Below are 15,882 nucleotides of genomic sequence, written 5' to 3'. Positions count from 1 at the left end.
TGGGTTATTTTTTTAGTAGATTATCAAATTGATAGGATTTAAATTTTAAGTTTTTCCAAGGGAGTTTTATCCTAAGCCCTAGAGGATATTTGATAGGCTATCTTGAAGTTTTAAGTTAATCTTTAGTGATTGAAAGGCCAAACATATTAAGATGAGCATTAAATCACCCTTAGAATATATGAAAGAAACTTAGGTTGACCTAAGATATTTCTTTGGTCAACATAGGCATTTGTGTTGACCAAGTTATGATGTTGGTCAACACAAACATCTTATTTTCAATAGCATGTCAACCAAGTTAAAGTTGTGCAGACCAAATTAATCCAAATTTAACATCAAGGTCTAAAACTATCATATAAGTTAGTTGACACAAGTTCAAAATAAGTCTAACATAAGGAATAAATAATTGAGGCCTTGTGTAAAGGTCCTTTGTAGAATATTTGGCATAAGAACATCTCATTTGATCCTTTGTCAAGTGTCAAAGATGAACACTAAGAGATGCTCTTTTGGTAATATTTTTCTCACCTAAAGTTATTGCTTTCGTCGATCACACATGCATTTTCAAAAACAACTGAGCATCAATTCAACTCTTAATCGGACCATAACGCTCAATAATTATGATAACATTGTAAGGTAGGAGGGCCCCTACTTATGGGAACCAACATTGGGGAAAAAAATAAACTATTTTGATTTGAATATTCCATACGAAAACTTTGGGAAAAAAAAATTGAAAGTAGATTAGATCTATAAAACTAAAACAATAAAACAAAATGACATTTGAAGTTTTAATTTGTTAAAGGTGTAGTGGGGTACAATCCCTCATCACATAAAGAGTTTGAAGTGCCCCAGATTTATGCACAAATCCTCGATTCTACATACCAAAAAGGGAAGTCAAGGTAAATAAGTGATATCCACTCTTTCTATTGTGAGTGCCTAAATACCAAAGCTAAGAATTTGATGTTTTGTTCAACACAAACTGTTGCTTGAAGAAGATTCAGGACCTAACATGCAACACTAGTTTCCAAAGAGAAGAAATAGTAGTTTCTTAAATTTGTGATACTTGTGTTCCATCAGCAAGTCTTGAAAATATATACACTGAAACATGGAAACATTCATCATTCCTCCTACTTACTTGATTCATCACTCCCTTCAAAATCGAGACCATAAATACTCATCCGGCCAACATTAACTGCAGAAAGGAAAATAATGAAATAAAAGTAATCATCACATTAAATGTTCAAATTCAAAAGTATAATTTTTTGTATAGAAGGCTGCTTGTGAGATTTTTAGCAACTCCGCATAGGATTTTTAATCAACACTTCAAAAGAAACTAAAAATAGGGTAGGGTTAATAGTCATGTATTCTCTTCCAATTTTTTGCTTCAAAAAAAAACTGACTTCATAAAAATATAAAATGATCGGATGCAATGCTTATGGAGGAAAAGAAATTGTGGATAAAGAAACTTGATAGAAAAGATTTAGCAATTAGGTGATCTTGTTTGTTTGTTGAACTTTCTTTTTTCTATTGATGCAATCATGCTCCATCTTGGTCGTATTAGACTATGATGTTTGATATTTAAGCAATGTGATTGAATTGAGTGTTTATGTTAGGTTGATATGTCAAATAAGTTACAATTAACTAGATACTTATCAATGAATCTTATCAAGTGAGTTAAGGTTGATTGGACACTTAGCATTGATGAAATTCAATAGGTGTTGGCAAGTGTCCATCAACAGGTGTTGGCAAGTGTTAGTAAGTGTAAAGTCTAATAAACAAGTTTTGATAGTGGAAAACTTCAACAGATGTTGGTAGTTAAAAAGTCCAATTGGTATTGGCAAGGAAAAAGTGAAACAAATGTCTCTTACTAAGACGAGGACTCGACCTTACAGTTGATCAGAGTTAATGATCAAGTCGACTAAAGGTTGGATTCAGTCGACTAATGGTTGAGTCAACTAGGCAAACATAATATTTCTAATCATAGGTCAATCGACTAAGGCAAGATCAATTGACTAATCATCGGTCAATTGATTAAGGTTGATGGCATAGCAAAAAAGCTAAAAGAAAACCATTGATCTGCCATCAAATGGTTTACAAGCTATAGTAGATTAATCAAAAGTCCATTAGATGGAAAATCAATCGAAGTATCCGTTGAGATAGATGGTGCAATCAACATGGGCCAAAGTAGTCGTTAGACTAGGGTAAGTTGGCATTCAAATAATCGGGCATAATAGTAGGTGGGCTGTTCAAACAAGAAGATTATAAGAAGGGCAACAAAGCTTACAAGTTACAAGTGTGTCAATACAAGTGAAAGCAAATAGCAACAAGTAAAAGCAAGCCATAAGGTAGAGTTTCATCTTGTAATTATTTCTTTATGCTGTAATTGTTATTACTTATTATTGTATCGCGTTGTCCATTATAAGCTCGGATTGTAAGAGGTTTTTCTACCCTTTGAAAGGCATCCAAGAAGGAGAAAGTATAGAGGAATCTCAAGAGTGACTCATTGATGAGTCATAAATCATAGGAAAAGGGAATTCCAAACCACATAAAGGTTAAATGTTAATATTGCTCCTTGTTTGTGTTTATGTTTTGATGTTTTGATATTTTGATATTTTGTTGCATGCTAATGTGATTGTAGACACAAACGAATGATTTAAAGTGATTAGTTATTCACCCCACCTTCTAGTCTCACCATCAATCCAATATTTTCTACTAATTAGAAACACTTAGGGTTCAATATTCAAGGTCCAAAGTGAATGCCATACAAAATTCATGTCAAGTGCCTACCAACAGCATCAAGTCCAACTAAATTAGGCATATAAGTCTTGATGTGTTCTTCAGCAGCATTATCTGCCTTAAGTGTATCACATTCAAATGATACTAATATCTCTTGTTTCCCGTGCTTCTGCTCTACCATATCAACAACATCATTTTCCCACCTGTAGCATTCACAAATCATAAATCCATTATTGACAAAGGGGAGCGTTAACCAGCTAGTAGCCAAACAGCCCATTTCATGAATATCTTTCGCATAAACTTGCCATACTGTTAATATTGTCAAGCGATAAATATCATTCTGACCAACATAGAACAAAGTTGCACAATGATTATTTGTCTACCAAGCTTCACCGGCAGCTTAATGTAGATCAAGAATGGGAAACGAAAGAAAGTAACTTTGAAGAAGGAAACTTTACCTTGCTTCTTTGTCCTCATAAAAGAGTGCAAGCATTGAAAACAAAATGCTAATTAGGATAGCATATTCATAGCATAAAACAATGAGAATGCTTGATAATTTAAAGTATTAATGAACATACAATTCAATCCTTTTCCAATCATTAAGTCATCATTATGAACAGTAGGTTAAAAATAAAGATGTTCTGATTATACAAGATAATTGTATGTCAAGTGCCAACCAGTGATAGCATCACCAAGCCATATTTGGTCCAAATGCGACCAAGGGAACCTAAAAGATGATCCTTCAATACTTTATAGTTAAAAATCTAAGTCCTTATCATGTGTCTTTATACAACAACAAGAAGCCATAAGCATAGGCTATTGGGGTCGACTATAATTCAATAGGATTACAACTATAATTCAATAGCATTACATGAGATTACTAAAAAAAAATATTATGCTTGCTTTTGGAGCTTAACATAGCTCTCCTTTTTCCTATGGTTTCGGAAGTTGGAGTTTGGTGGGAATGTTATGCCACTTTGGCCTAGTGTTCTTGCTTACACAGAAGCACACGACAACTGAGCTACTGACTCAAGAATGTCCAATCGTATCCAAGGTACATACATAGTACCTACTTTTATTTTCAAGGTTGCATTGTTTGTGAGTTTTTTCAGTAGCTACAATTGCCTTATTAATGGAGTAGTTCAGGATCCAGAGGGCGCCTTGGGTGCATTTGGAAGTGGTGGATGAGACATATTGGTTGTAGAAAAAAATAGTTTTCTTCTCAGATAGAGCTTTTGTTGTTTGTGAAATTGAGAGGTGAGGTTTATATTTTCTCCATAGCATTGAGCAAGGAGTTGAGGAATAAGAGATGTCTTGTACAATATGTGAATATCCAATTTTCATTATATTTCTTCTCTTATATTATATAAATTTAGAATTTCCTTATGGAGCAGACTTCAATCAAACTAAGTGTATTCTTCTTTTGTATTTTTGTTTTTTTTTTGTTATTTTGTAGTGAGAAATGAAGATTCTACCATGTAGTCATTGCAGTAGAGGTGATTCCTCATTATGAAAAACCGAATTTAGGTCTACAAATGTATGGCTTAAGGTAGAGAAATCTAGCAAACCATACTAAAAGAGTCTCTAATCTCATCAAGTAGCACCATAGACATTTTTTATCACACTAAGTGATACTAGAAATGAGGTTGTTAGATCTTAGAACAATGCATCTAAAGATCATGAGCGAGTATTTGTATCAGTATTAAAAATTTTAAAAGGGATTAAACTTGTTTAAAAAACTTAAAATTCAGAACTTAGCATAGGCAACCCATCGTTTGATTGTTTTGTGAAGGCTCTCCTGATTAGTAGGAGAGACATGGTGACAAGTGAACCTGTTGCATATGTTACTCTAAGGAAGGAAAAGATTGGATGTTTCATATTGGAGTGAAAGTGCACAAGTACACAAAGTAGAGTTAGGAATGGATAACAAGCGTAAGCACATCATAAACCTAGATTAGAGCTAAATCTCTAGAAAATGTTTAGTCCTTCAATTGCAAGGTATATAGTCACTATAAGAGGAATTGTCTATAAAGAAGGCAAAGCCTCAAGGCATACAATCGAGTTCCTGCATTTACCTCCCTCCATATTCGCGGGACCAGCTCTAGGGGGGGTCGCTGATGTGACGGTTCCACTTTTTTTTTTTTTTGAGGAAGAAGATATTTATTCTTGTAATTTCAAAAGAAAAGAATGTTCCTTCTTTATCCTAGACTCATCTTGTGCAATGTATGTTTGCACTAGGAGGACACAAATTGACACGTTCAATGCAAACCATATATTTAAGAGATGAGTCAAAGGGGAACATCCAAACAATCAATACAATCAAACTCAAATTACCAATAGAATCACAACATATTTTAAGGCAAGTAGACTTTATCCCAAAGATGAGGAAGAATATAAGTTAACTGAATCAATAGAAAAAAGATTCAAAGATGTACCACGACAGGCAACTAGTGGAGTTTCTAAGATGCCTATGGTAGACAAATCCATTTGACAGGAACCATGCAAAGTAATCTCTATTGTTCAAAGATCTCCCCGAAACATATGAGATGATGACCAGATGCAAAGAAGTCAGGTGGCTCTAAAATGATCAGCTAAGGATCTCTTTCCATGGTTGGGTAATGCCATTAACTAGATGGCTGCACATTGGCTCAATAAAGGTGAAGTAACAAATGTACATGATGGCTTTGGTGCATGAGCTGATGGATTAGACCAAGAGAAGTAGCCTTAGCTGATCAGTTTAGAGTATCAAATGGAGCAATGGATCGACATCTCACTAAGGTGGAGATTATTAAGGTCGATGAATACGTAGGGCCAATTTGGCCATCTTGCACAACCAATGCTAGAGTTCACAATGCTTAGGCTTCAAAGACCAGCATGCCTAGTTAAAGCTTGAGAGCATAGTACCCTATGTTAGGGTTACTTTCCAACGAGTTTAATGGGAATTTTGCCTTATTTATTCCATATAGTTCCCTTAGTGATGGAGCATTTTGGAGCTTAGAAGATGGCTTAGGTGCATTTGGAAATTGTGGACGCTCATCTTACTTATATAGAAGAGCTTTGTTGTTAAATAGAACTAAGTGGCTAACCGGTAATGAGCAAAGAAGGTGAGATTTTTCATATTTCTCCATCAATATTAAAAAAGGAGTGTAGAATTTGATATTGAGATCTCTATTTTAGGGAGTGGCACTTCCTCATCTAATTTTCATTGTACTTTTGTTTTCATATAATATAAACTAAAATAGTCTATGAAGTAAGCTTATGCCAACCACATTAAGTTACTATTCTTCTTCTTGTGTGCTTATATTATTCGACCACAGGAGATGAAGATTCCACAACATAGTCTGGTGGTGAATATAATTGTGCATTCAAAAAGCAGCTAATTTGGGATCTGGAGCTATAAGTATATGGTTTCTAACAAGGCGCTTGAGTGTCTTCAACTCTATAAGTGGTATTAAAGGCACTTAAAATCACAACACTTAGAACCAACATTCACAGTGTTGTATTGCAAGTATGGTCCTAGGTGTCCAAAGGGCTAGTTCTAAAAATTTATATAAGCAATCTAAGAGAATTCCATGTCTAACTCAAGAGTGTTGATGTAATATGTCAATGTCTATCAAAAAAAAAAAAGTGGATCCGCTACCTTAACGGTCCCCCTAGCACCAGCCCTATAGATATAGAGGGAGGTACACAAGCATTAGACATATAGTGGGGTAAACCTCAGGTCGTCAATTCTTGAGAATTAACCCCTGACCATTACGAGATGTTATGCACCCACCGTCTATGCTATGCTCTAGGGGCAATATGTCAGTGTCTATCAAGAATGTATCAAAGGTTGATTAAGAGTACTCAAAGGCACCAACAATACATGATTTTTATTAATCCATAAGATTATAATTTAGTTTGAGGTCTGGCTTTATTAGACAAGATTTATTAAAAGGAAGTAAGCAAGCACAACTTGACCTCCAATCTAATTTAAGAGACGAATAAAGTTCTTTGTCTATTCACATACCCATATCTAGCCTAGTATAGAAGAAGGTATCTCGCAGGGTCTAGTTAGTTTCTATTGATAGACAGATAATTTGGAGATCAGCATTTCAAAGAAAAAAGGTTACCCATGGGCATGATCAACATTTTTAAAGCGAGCAGCATCATGTCCCCTGCACTCCACCACAACCACCTTCTCTCTTTTGTTCTGCTACATGTAGTATGAAGAATAATATTAGGAAAGGCACACACGACAATCAAACAGTCAAATGGGTGGGCTTACGGTGAAGTCAATTATTGATAGCTTAATCAGGCGATAGTCTTCACCTCTGCTACACTCCCTCTCGCAGGACAATTCTTTAATAGAAGAAACAACAACACAAGTAGCTTATTTTCAGATTACATGATGAAAGCTGACTAATTTAAAAGAAAGAGAACTTCTGTAAAACCTAAATCCGGGTGAAAAAGAAAAAGATGGAGAAAGGAAGCAGGCTCTAATGCAAATGGCTAGTGTGGCTCACCCGTCCCTTGAAGGCCGTAGCAGACAGAATGAGGCAAGGTGATGAAGTGACCGGAGATGGAACCGCAAGGAAGCAGAGCAATCGAGGCAATCCCTTCCAAATCCATGCCCAGCTACTCCGCTGCTCTCTTCGAACGATGAGAATCGAAATAGGCAGAGGCGGAGGCGATCGGTTTGGTCATTGTTAAAATGGTCTTGCATGGGCCGGGCCACCAGATGGGTGAAAAATCAAAAGAGCACAATTATTTTCATTATTATAATCAAGGGCAAGGCACCTTAAATACATAAACTCATACACAACAAATATTTAGTTTCAGACACTCATTCTAAGATTTGCAAGGATCCATCGACTCAAGTAGTTGAATTGTCCCTATGGGAGGGTCAGATAGTTATTGCATGGGCGTTGCCAACAAGATATCTAGAGGTAAATTTTTAACAGCGAAATGCTTATCAGGTTTCTGTCCTCCCACGTACAATGATCATTGTTCAAAAGATAAAAAAAATCACTCGTGATTTATTGCTCTACGAATGACTGTGAAATCGATCGTGTGAGATGTCCAATTTAATGTATGATCTTTTACCACCAAGTAGTCATTGCAAATTAGAACGATCAAATACATAAAGGTTCAATCGACTCAACTAATACAATTAATAAACTAAGGTAATAGTTGACTACTAGGATGAATTCAATAGAATTATTAGTAATAAGAGTTTGGCAACAAGGAAAGGGCGGAGCTACTAGATTGTTTCAGTATAAGTAATAATATAATATAATTAATAAAATATAAAATTTTATAATCAAAAGCACCACAAAATAATTATTTTAAAATTATTTGTTTTTGAGTTTTCATATTTTAAAATTTTTATTTAATAACTTCATTATCAATTTATCTTTTATAATTCTCATTGCAAGCAGTCGCGCCACTATCTAGAGCGCTATCTAGAAGCTAAATCACGATCTAGCGAAGTAATGGTCACGTTGCTACTTAGTGGGGCAACGGTAGCTCGAGAGGTTGCCTCACCGGGCAATGCAAGCAGCCGCATGGCAGCCTTGCATCTTTTTTGCTGAATAGGAAAAAAATTTGAGTTACCTTTGAGTAGAATTCCTTGCTTGTTGTGAGAAGGCATGCTATGCGGAGAGCGTTGCTTGCTTCGGAGAGGGAAGGAGACATAGGGCATTGCTTGCTAGCTTGTTGCGGAGAGGGAAGGAGATAGTCCAGATGAAGAATGTTGCTTACTAGCTTTCTACAAAGAGAGAAGGAGACGGAGGATTCTTTGCTGGTTACAAAGAGGGAAGGAGATGGTCCAAATGGAGGATGTTTCTTGTTGGCTTACTGCGGAGAGAAAGGTCGGAAGGAGATGAAGTTGGGTTGCTTGTTGCGGAGAGGGAAAGGAGATGGATAATATAGGCCTTAGGGTAAAATCATATGTAATAATGTTTTATTATTTTGTTACCAGTGTGGCAACTACTCACACGGGCCCACGTTAGCTCCGCCTGTAAACAATTATGTAAAAAATGGAATCTGTCATCCTAGCGCACCCCCTCCCCCCCTCCTACTACTATCCCATACTATTGGTAGAGAGTAAATTAGGAAATTGAAGTTAGTCATCACATGGGAGGGTAATTCTTCGATCTTTGTTAGAATTCAACTCTTGCTGAATTCTATAAACCTATCATATGATAACCAACTCAGCTATACCCTGGGGCTCGCTTGTGAACAAGAGATCTATAAAGAGGGGATTGATTCGAGATGTTGATATCAACTGTTGGCCACTTACGTAAATACAATTGAGATTGAAAGCAATATTATATTTTATTTTATCGAATATTATATAACCTTGTTGATATTGTAAGCTTAAATTTGTAAAAGACTTCTTCATCCCTAAAAGTATTCAAAAAAGAAAGTGTAACGACATTATAGGAGAGATCTAACAACGAATCATATAATCTAGAATAAGAGTTTGTGAGTGTCAAATCACTTATCTATATTTTCCTCTTGTATTAACAAATTATAGACACAAGCATAAAATGAATTATATTTTCCTTTGCTCTGTCACTAACCAGACTCGACCCCTCTTAGTGGACTAGATCCCTAAGGTGGGTTCCATATTTCATGGGCTAGCATCACAAATGGTACATTACATGGATTGTCATGGCATATGAGGTAGTATAATTATACAGATGCATGCACTCTACTCCTCTATATTGTTCACCTTTTTCATTTTCTCTCTCGATGGAGATTGACTTGAGCGTCGGAGTAATTAAGTCAGACACCCCTACCTTCCTTCTAACGCTCTATTTCCCTCTCCTCTTTCTACGATCTTGTAAGAGTTGTTGATTAAAAATCTTCTTTTTATTAGTGCAATTTGCACTAACGGTCTAACTCAGAGTTTGATGAATGACAAGTGAGTTAAGTTAGGTGTTACCATGATCTAACCTTGTTACCGAGTGTGTGGGGTTGACTAACTTGACGGGTCAAGGAGACCTGTCACAAGGTAGGAAGTTCAATCAAGATGTGTGATTCCCGAGTTGCGAAGTCCAGATGTGAGATTCTGGTAGGAGAAAGTTCGGATGTGTGATTTCGGTAAGACGACCTAGTGGATTAGATTGACATCAAGGAGATAACTTGGCACATAGTAAGTAAAGGTTAGTCACTAGAGGAGATTGACTAAGTGAGGATGCATCCCAATTGATGGGACAGTAGGCATCAGTCTAATTTAGGTCTATTTTAGAAATCTAAATTGAGACCTTTACTAGATCATGATATAGAGGACAAGGCTTAAGTCATGAATTAATCATATTATTATTGTGCTAGCCTTGTTTTGCATGTTAGATATTGTCGTATTGGACTAACCTAACTTGCAAGGCAAAAGGAGTAAAAAAGTCTCAGGTAAACACTACCCAAGGCGCCTTTAAGCATTGGAAGGCGGCTTCAGTACTGTTCATGGAAGACGCCTTCGTTGCTATGGAAGGTGCTTTTCAATGGATAAAATTTAGAACTCGTTAGCGATAAGGAGTAATGAATTTGAGATAGATTTTTGCCTATGGAAGGTGCCTTCAAGGCTAGGGAAGGCGCCTTCCACGCTCTCTATAAGGGTGTCTCGACCAAGCATTCATCATCAACTTCTATATGAGCTTCTACATGTCTGATTGGCTTTTCGACTGCTCCGGTTTCCTGCTGCTGCCCTGCTACGACTTTACTATGCCTGATTAGCACCGAGAAGTCGTCCAAACACTGAGCTATAGGCGACTTCCTACAAAAGTGTTTGGTAACAAAAATTAAAGTTCTGCATTTAATTTGTATAAACAGAAAGTGTAGTTTGTTACACTCTTCCTACTTTTTTGTATTAAATCCCTCTTCGGGTGGTTCCGGAAGAGATTATTTAGTGGATTATCTATCAATAGATCCGTGGGACTTGGGTTTTGGAGTAGGAGCGCCAAAGTCTCCGAACAAGAATAGAGCATAGCTTGGCCTGCAGTAGCGGACTCCTTTTATATTATGCTCCTTTTATATTATGTCGTGAGCTATCTTTGTCTTCCAATATTAATGAAGATAAGATGTCTATCAGACTGCGTAAGAAAGATCTCATATCATCATGTCAAATAGTCATATCGCCCCACATTCTGATTCTGTACAATAGCATATCGTGTGAGATTACACTATGTCAATCATATTATTCCACTTGCTTTGATGATGACGTGTTCTGACAACCCACATGGGGCCCACGTGCTGTTAGTCAGTTGAGTTGACTAGTTGTTAGTATATGACTGGCTGGATAGGGGTTGAATGAGTGGCGACCTGGTCGGGATGAGCGACGGATCACCTCGATTGGGAAGAGTGATGAATTGGCTTGACCGAGAAGAGTGGCGGCTCGGCTCGGCCAAGAAGAGCGACGACTCTTAGCAAGGTAGAACACGTGAATCTCACATCACTCATCGAAAGGAAAAGTACACGTGAAAACTTCTCATACTTCCCACATCACTCGTCGAAAGTCTCAGATAAAACATCCAAGCTTAGTCAAAAATAATTGGAAATAGAGTTTGTTCATTTTAGAGGGATCAATAATATTATAGAAATATTTTTGTAGTATTTTAGATTTTAATTAAAGATTATAATAATAAGTATATTAATCTATGTGATATTGAAAGGAAAAGTATCTATTTATTCAAGTCTCCAACCCAACTTATTCATTCACACCTTCTTAATAACCAGGAACAATATTTGGAAGGAATAAGACAACCTATGAGGTTTGCTACAAAAGGAAGAAGATAACAAGCTTGAGCTAGCGATGCTGCATCACTCTATGGCGGAGACGACCAATGGGCTCGTCACCACATGCTTTCCATCAACAGAGGTCCAAGTCAACTTCCCCTCCACGAATGGATTGGCAGGATTGGGAGGTCCACTGGCGGCCCATTTTGCGCTCACGATGAATGACTTCTTCTCGTTCAGCTCGGTGAACGTCAATGTCTTGGGGGTGACAGTAGCAGACACGGCAGACTTCGATATTGTCAGCGACACCTTGTACCTCGATCCCGCCGGTCCGACGTTCGTGACCGTTCGGGTCACCTTGTCTGCCACCTTGCCTTTGGGGGCTAGCAGAATCGACGGGTAGTTGAGCTCCGCTTCCGTCACACTCTTCGTGCAGTTGACGCTTTCGCGCGCTATATTTCTAGCGTCTTCTCCGAATTTGCCGCAAATATAGGAGATGTAGTCGTCATCGGTGATGTCATAAATAAGGCCGGGATCAACAGCTTTGTTAGGGTTGACGTTTCCTGCGCCCTTGGCGAAATAGAAAGCTGGATAGAGTAACTCGTCGAAGACGTCGGAGTCTGCCGTGGTGACGATTGCCGACTTGATAGCTGCCGGTGACCAAGTAGGGTGTGCGGCCTTTAAAATCGCTGCGATGCCACTGAGGTGAGGCGTGGCCATGGACGTGCCGGAGATGATAGAGTAATGCGGATTGTCACTGCTGCCGTCTCGGGAAGGAATCCAGGCCGCTAAGATGTTAAGGCCTGGGCCAGAGATGTCGGGCTTGAGGATGCCCGACGTCGTCTGCGATGGCCCACGGGAGGAGAAGAAAGCCACGATGGGGGCGGGGGATACACCGAGAATCGTCCCGTCGAAGATGATCGACGCGGAGGGGTCGGAGGAGGAGTTCAAATACGATACGAGGTCAGAGCCGTCTCGGGCGGTGAGCACTACTACAGGGAAGTCCAGCTTGCTGACCATGATGGTGGCGCCCTCGTCCTTAGAGGAAATGAAGATCAACGCTCTCGCGCCGAGGGACTTGACGTACGCCGCAGCATCTGAGGGACTGATGCCGCCAGCCTCGCAGACCCAGACGCTGCCCCTGTGGCTATCAACGGGAGGATCCAGACATGTCGGCGCGTCGATGGAGTAGTATAGGGGAAGAGACCCTTTAGTGAAGTTGCGCGGCTGATCAAGAGACTCTCCGGCGATCACCTTCCCATTGGGAAGCTTCACAGAGGCCCTGAAGCTTCGGTCGACACTGCTAGCCGCCACAGTGAGGATCCACGGCGCCTCATTGGAGAGGGAGAAGTAGGCAGGTCCATCGTTGCCGCCTGCGCAACTGACGAAAATGCCCTTCCTGACCGCCGCAAACGAACCGATGGCGATGACATCTTGCTCGAGAGGGATGGAAGGGGCGCCGAGCGAGATAGAGAGGATGTCGACGCCGTCCTTGACAGCTGCATCCAACCCGGCAAGGATGTCGGAGGAAGTGCAGTTGTCGTCGCCGCGGCAGACCTGGTAGATGGCGAGGTGAGCCCGAGGGGCTATCCCGGCGGCGGTGCCTTTGGCCAAACCAAAGTAACTCACGTTGCGGACGAAGTTACCTGCGGCGGTGGCGGATGTGTGGGTCCCATGGCCGCCCTCGTCGACGGGAGGACTCCCGCCGCCACCTGCGAGCATCGACCTGGCGCCGATGAGCTTGTTGTTGCAACCGGTCTCGAGCTCGCACGAGCCCTTCCAATTCGAGGGCGGAGGCGGGACTCCCTCGTCGTCGTAGGAAGGGTGTCCGGGAGTCACTCCAGAGTCGATGACTCCGATGATGACTCCGCTCCCCAACTTTGAGTCGTCCCACAGCCCCCTCCCGACCTTGAGTCCGAGGAAATCCGGCGTGTGGGTCGTCATCACGCGTAGCACGCGGTCGGGGAACGCGCGGACGAAGCCCTTCTTCTTCCCCACCGCCTGCAGCTCCTCCTCCGTCAGCACGGCGGCAAACCCGCTGAAGACGTCGCTGTAGGAGTGCAGCAACCGCCGATCGGTGCCAGACTCCTCGACGGCCGGCGGCAGGAAAGACTCATGCCAGCTCTTCAGGCTCAATTCCGTCAGCGGATGAATCGGCTCCTCCACTTGAATTATGTAACGGCTCGCAGAAGAAGGATAGGCGACCAAGGCAAGGAGAAGAAAGAGCTGCCGTGGCACAAGATCCATGTCGAGAATCTAAACTGCTGTATCTCACGACACATTCTCCGTACTACATGTAGATATATATATATTACATTATAATAATTCGTCCGTTATCCGTATGATAATTCATGGAAATTTTAAATTTCTTACTGTAAAATAGTAATTACATTTATACTTAGTGCATTGATTCTGAAACGCTCTTGCTGGCTTGCTTCATTTGGAGAAATTTATTTTGTATAACATTAAAAAAATACAGCTAGATTTTCTAATAATGGTAAAACCATGCACTACAAAAAAAATACAGTGTTGGGATAAAATATGGGACGAATTTATAAAAAAATTTATTGCAAAATTTTTTGGGACGAAATTTAGGATGAATTTTTTTTTCCCAAACCTCTTGTTGCCAAATTTTGGAACGAATATTTTGTTATTGCAAATTTGGCAACGTATTTGGGAATGAAATTGGTGACGAATATTATTTTTGTCCCCAAATTCGTTGTCAAATTTGCAACAAAAACTTTATTTGTCACAATATCCTATACAAATTTGGAACGAATATTTGCTTTGTTGCAAACTCAGCAACGAATTTGGAGACGAAATCGATGACAAATTTATTTTTGTTGCCAATTTTGTCCCTAATTTGGCGACAAAATTTGGCAACGAACTAAATTTTCGCTGCCAAATTTGTCGCCAATTTTCACCAAAAATACTAAATTTATTTGCAACAAATAATCTTTCGTCCCATATTTCGTCCCAGATTCTGCGATGAAATTTGGAATGAAAATGATTTTGTTGTGAATTTATCGGTGCACAGTAACTATGATAAATTTCCAACAAATTAATTTCGTTGCCAAATTTATCCCTAAATCAAAAAATTTTTTCCAACACCTATTTATTTCTGCATTTCAATCCATACATACATATATACAACAAATTCAAATAACACATTACATACATTCAACACATCCTAATTAATATTATCACATCCTACTTCACATACATCTATTAATAATTGAAATCAAATCATAATACAACAAATTCAAAGGTCTCAACAAGTTATACAAGATCTTTCTTTTTCAAGCTACTCCAAAATATTATACAAGTTCCACACTCCAAAAGTTATACAAGTCTAATAATCCAAGATGTTAAACAAGGATTTTTTTTAAAAAAAAAAAGAACTAAGTTACAACTCATCTTCTTTGTCCCCAAAAGCTTTTTTCCCCATCAAATATTCTTTTCCTGCATAAAAACAAACAAATAAAGCAAATCATTTCTAACCAGAAAAATAATTACTTAAATTCTAACAGTCTCATGTAAGCAGATCATTCTAACAGACAATAATGATAATGACTCACTCTACAGAGTAGTAATTTAAGATGATAAATAAACTAGAACCAAGGGAAACAAAGAGATACGAGAAAAAAATGTAAGGATATAGTCTATTTAACATTCATAAGCTTACCAATATCATGTACTCCCTTTTAAATTAGAAGAAGAAAGTATGATAGTATTTATAACAACCCATAATTAGACAATAAGATAACTTTGCAATGAGAAAATAAAAAGTCCTATACAATTAATAGCAAAATGGCTCATAATCATTTAATCAAAAAAAATATTGAGAGCATTAATCAGGATTTTATAGCAACGATAAATTAAATGGTAAAAAAAACCTTGAAAAAAAGGTAGATCCGCTACCTTAGCGGCCCCTTAGTGCCGGCCCCCACGGATATGGAGGGTAAGAAACACCTTGAAGCTAGTATGAACTATCCATTTCATAGCAATGGTAACTTAAATTATAAGAAATACCTTGAAGCTAACTGCAAGTATCCTAAATATGATACAACCTATTTTACCAGATCAAATTGTTATGATACAACCTATTTCACCATATCAAACAATAGCTACAAATAGCCTAATTTCATATGACATGGAGAGCATGAGATGTATTCTTAAAATTTCTATCATATGAAAATGTCTCAAATGAAGGAAACACAAATTAGTTAAGGTCAATTAGTTGATATTAGTCTTTTAGTACTCATGGTTACTTGGTTGCTAGGAAAATTCTAATCATAATTCAGAGTTTGAACTAATAATGCTGTAGTAGCAAATTTCAACAAATTTCTAAAAAAAATGATAACCTTATTTAACTTTTCAAAGACAACTAATAAAAAATAAAAAATATATAATATGTTCAACTAAGGGTGTGTT

General features: G+C 38.5%; 2 protein-coding genes across 3 annotated transcripts; both read right to left on the bottom strand.

The window, feature by feature from the left end:
- Positions 1-106: 106 nt before the first annotated feature.
- LOC122024207 lies at positions 107-7,389 on the bottom strand. Of its 2 annotated transcripts, none has more exons than XM_042582768.1 (5): positions 7,236-7,389; positions 6,998-7,071; positions 6,843-6,925; positions 2,782-2,933; positions 107-1,186 (listed from the first exon to the last, which is right to left on the bottom strand). In XM_042582768.1, exons 1-5 carry the CDS (start codon positions 7,339-7,341, stop codon positions 1,122-1,124), a joined length of 480 nt encoding a protein of 159 aa, XP_042438702.1. In that variant the 5' UTR covers positions 7,342-7,389; the 3' UTR covers positions 107-1,121. The 2 variants fall into 2 exon arrangements, with proteins under 2 accessions (XP_042438702.1, XP_042438703.1); XM_042582769.1 differs by having other exon boundaries at positions 6,843-6,922.
- Positions 7,390-11,532: 4,143 nt separating this feature from the next.
- Positions 11,533-13,695, bottom strand: LOC122023343 (subtilisin-like protease 4). Its single transcript, XM_042581395.1, has one exon. The coding sequence runs from the start codon at positions 13,693-13,695 to the stop codon at positions 11,533-11,535; it is 2,163 nt and encodes a 720-aa protein (XP_042437329.1).
- Between the last annotated feature and the right edge of the window lie 2,187 nt (positions 13,696-15,882).

Source organism: Zingiber officinale, chromosome 9B (assembly GCF_018446385.1).
Source record: "Zingiber officinale cultivar Zhangliang chromosome 9B, Zo_v1.1, whole genome shotgun sequence".
NCBI lineage: Eukaryota > Viridiplantae > Streptophyta > Magnoliopsida > Zingiberales > Zingiberaceae > Zingiber > Zingiber officinale.
Note: the sequence above shows the minus strand (reverse complement) of the source record. Positions and strands in the feature narration are given on the sequence as shown.

Excerpts from the sequence above, each read along its gene's own strand:
- LOC122024207 (XM_042582768.1), bottom strand. The coding sequence starts at position 7,341 with ATGGATTTGGAAGGGATTGCCTCGATTGCTCTGCTTCCTTGCGGTTCC. Across the intron at positions 7,072-7,235 it reads CTACGGCCTTCAAGGGACGG|AATTGTCCTGCGAGAGGGAG; the intron begins GTGAGCCACACT and ends CTTCTATTAAAG. Across the intron at positions 2,934-6,842 it reads AATGTTGATCATGCCCATGG|GTGGGAAAATGATGTTGTTG; the intron begins GTAACCTTTTTT and ends TGAATGCTACAG.
- LOC122023343 (XM_042581395.1), bottom strand. The coding sequence starts at position 13,695 with ATGGATCTTGTGCCACGGCAGCTCTTTCTTCTCCTTGCCTTGGTCGCC.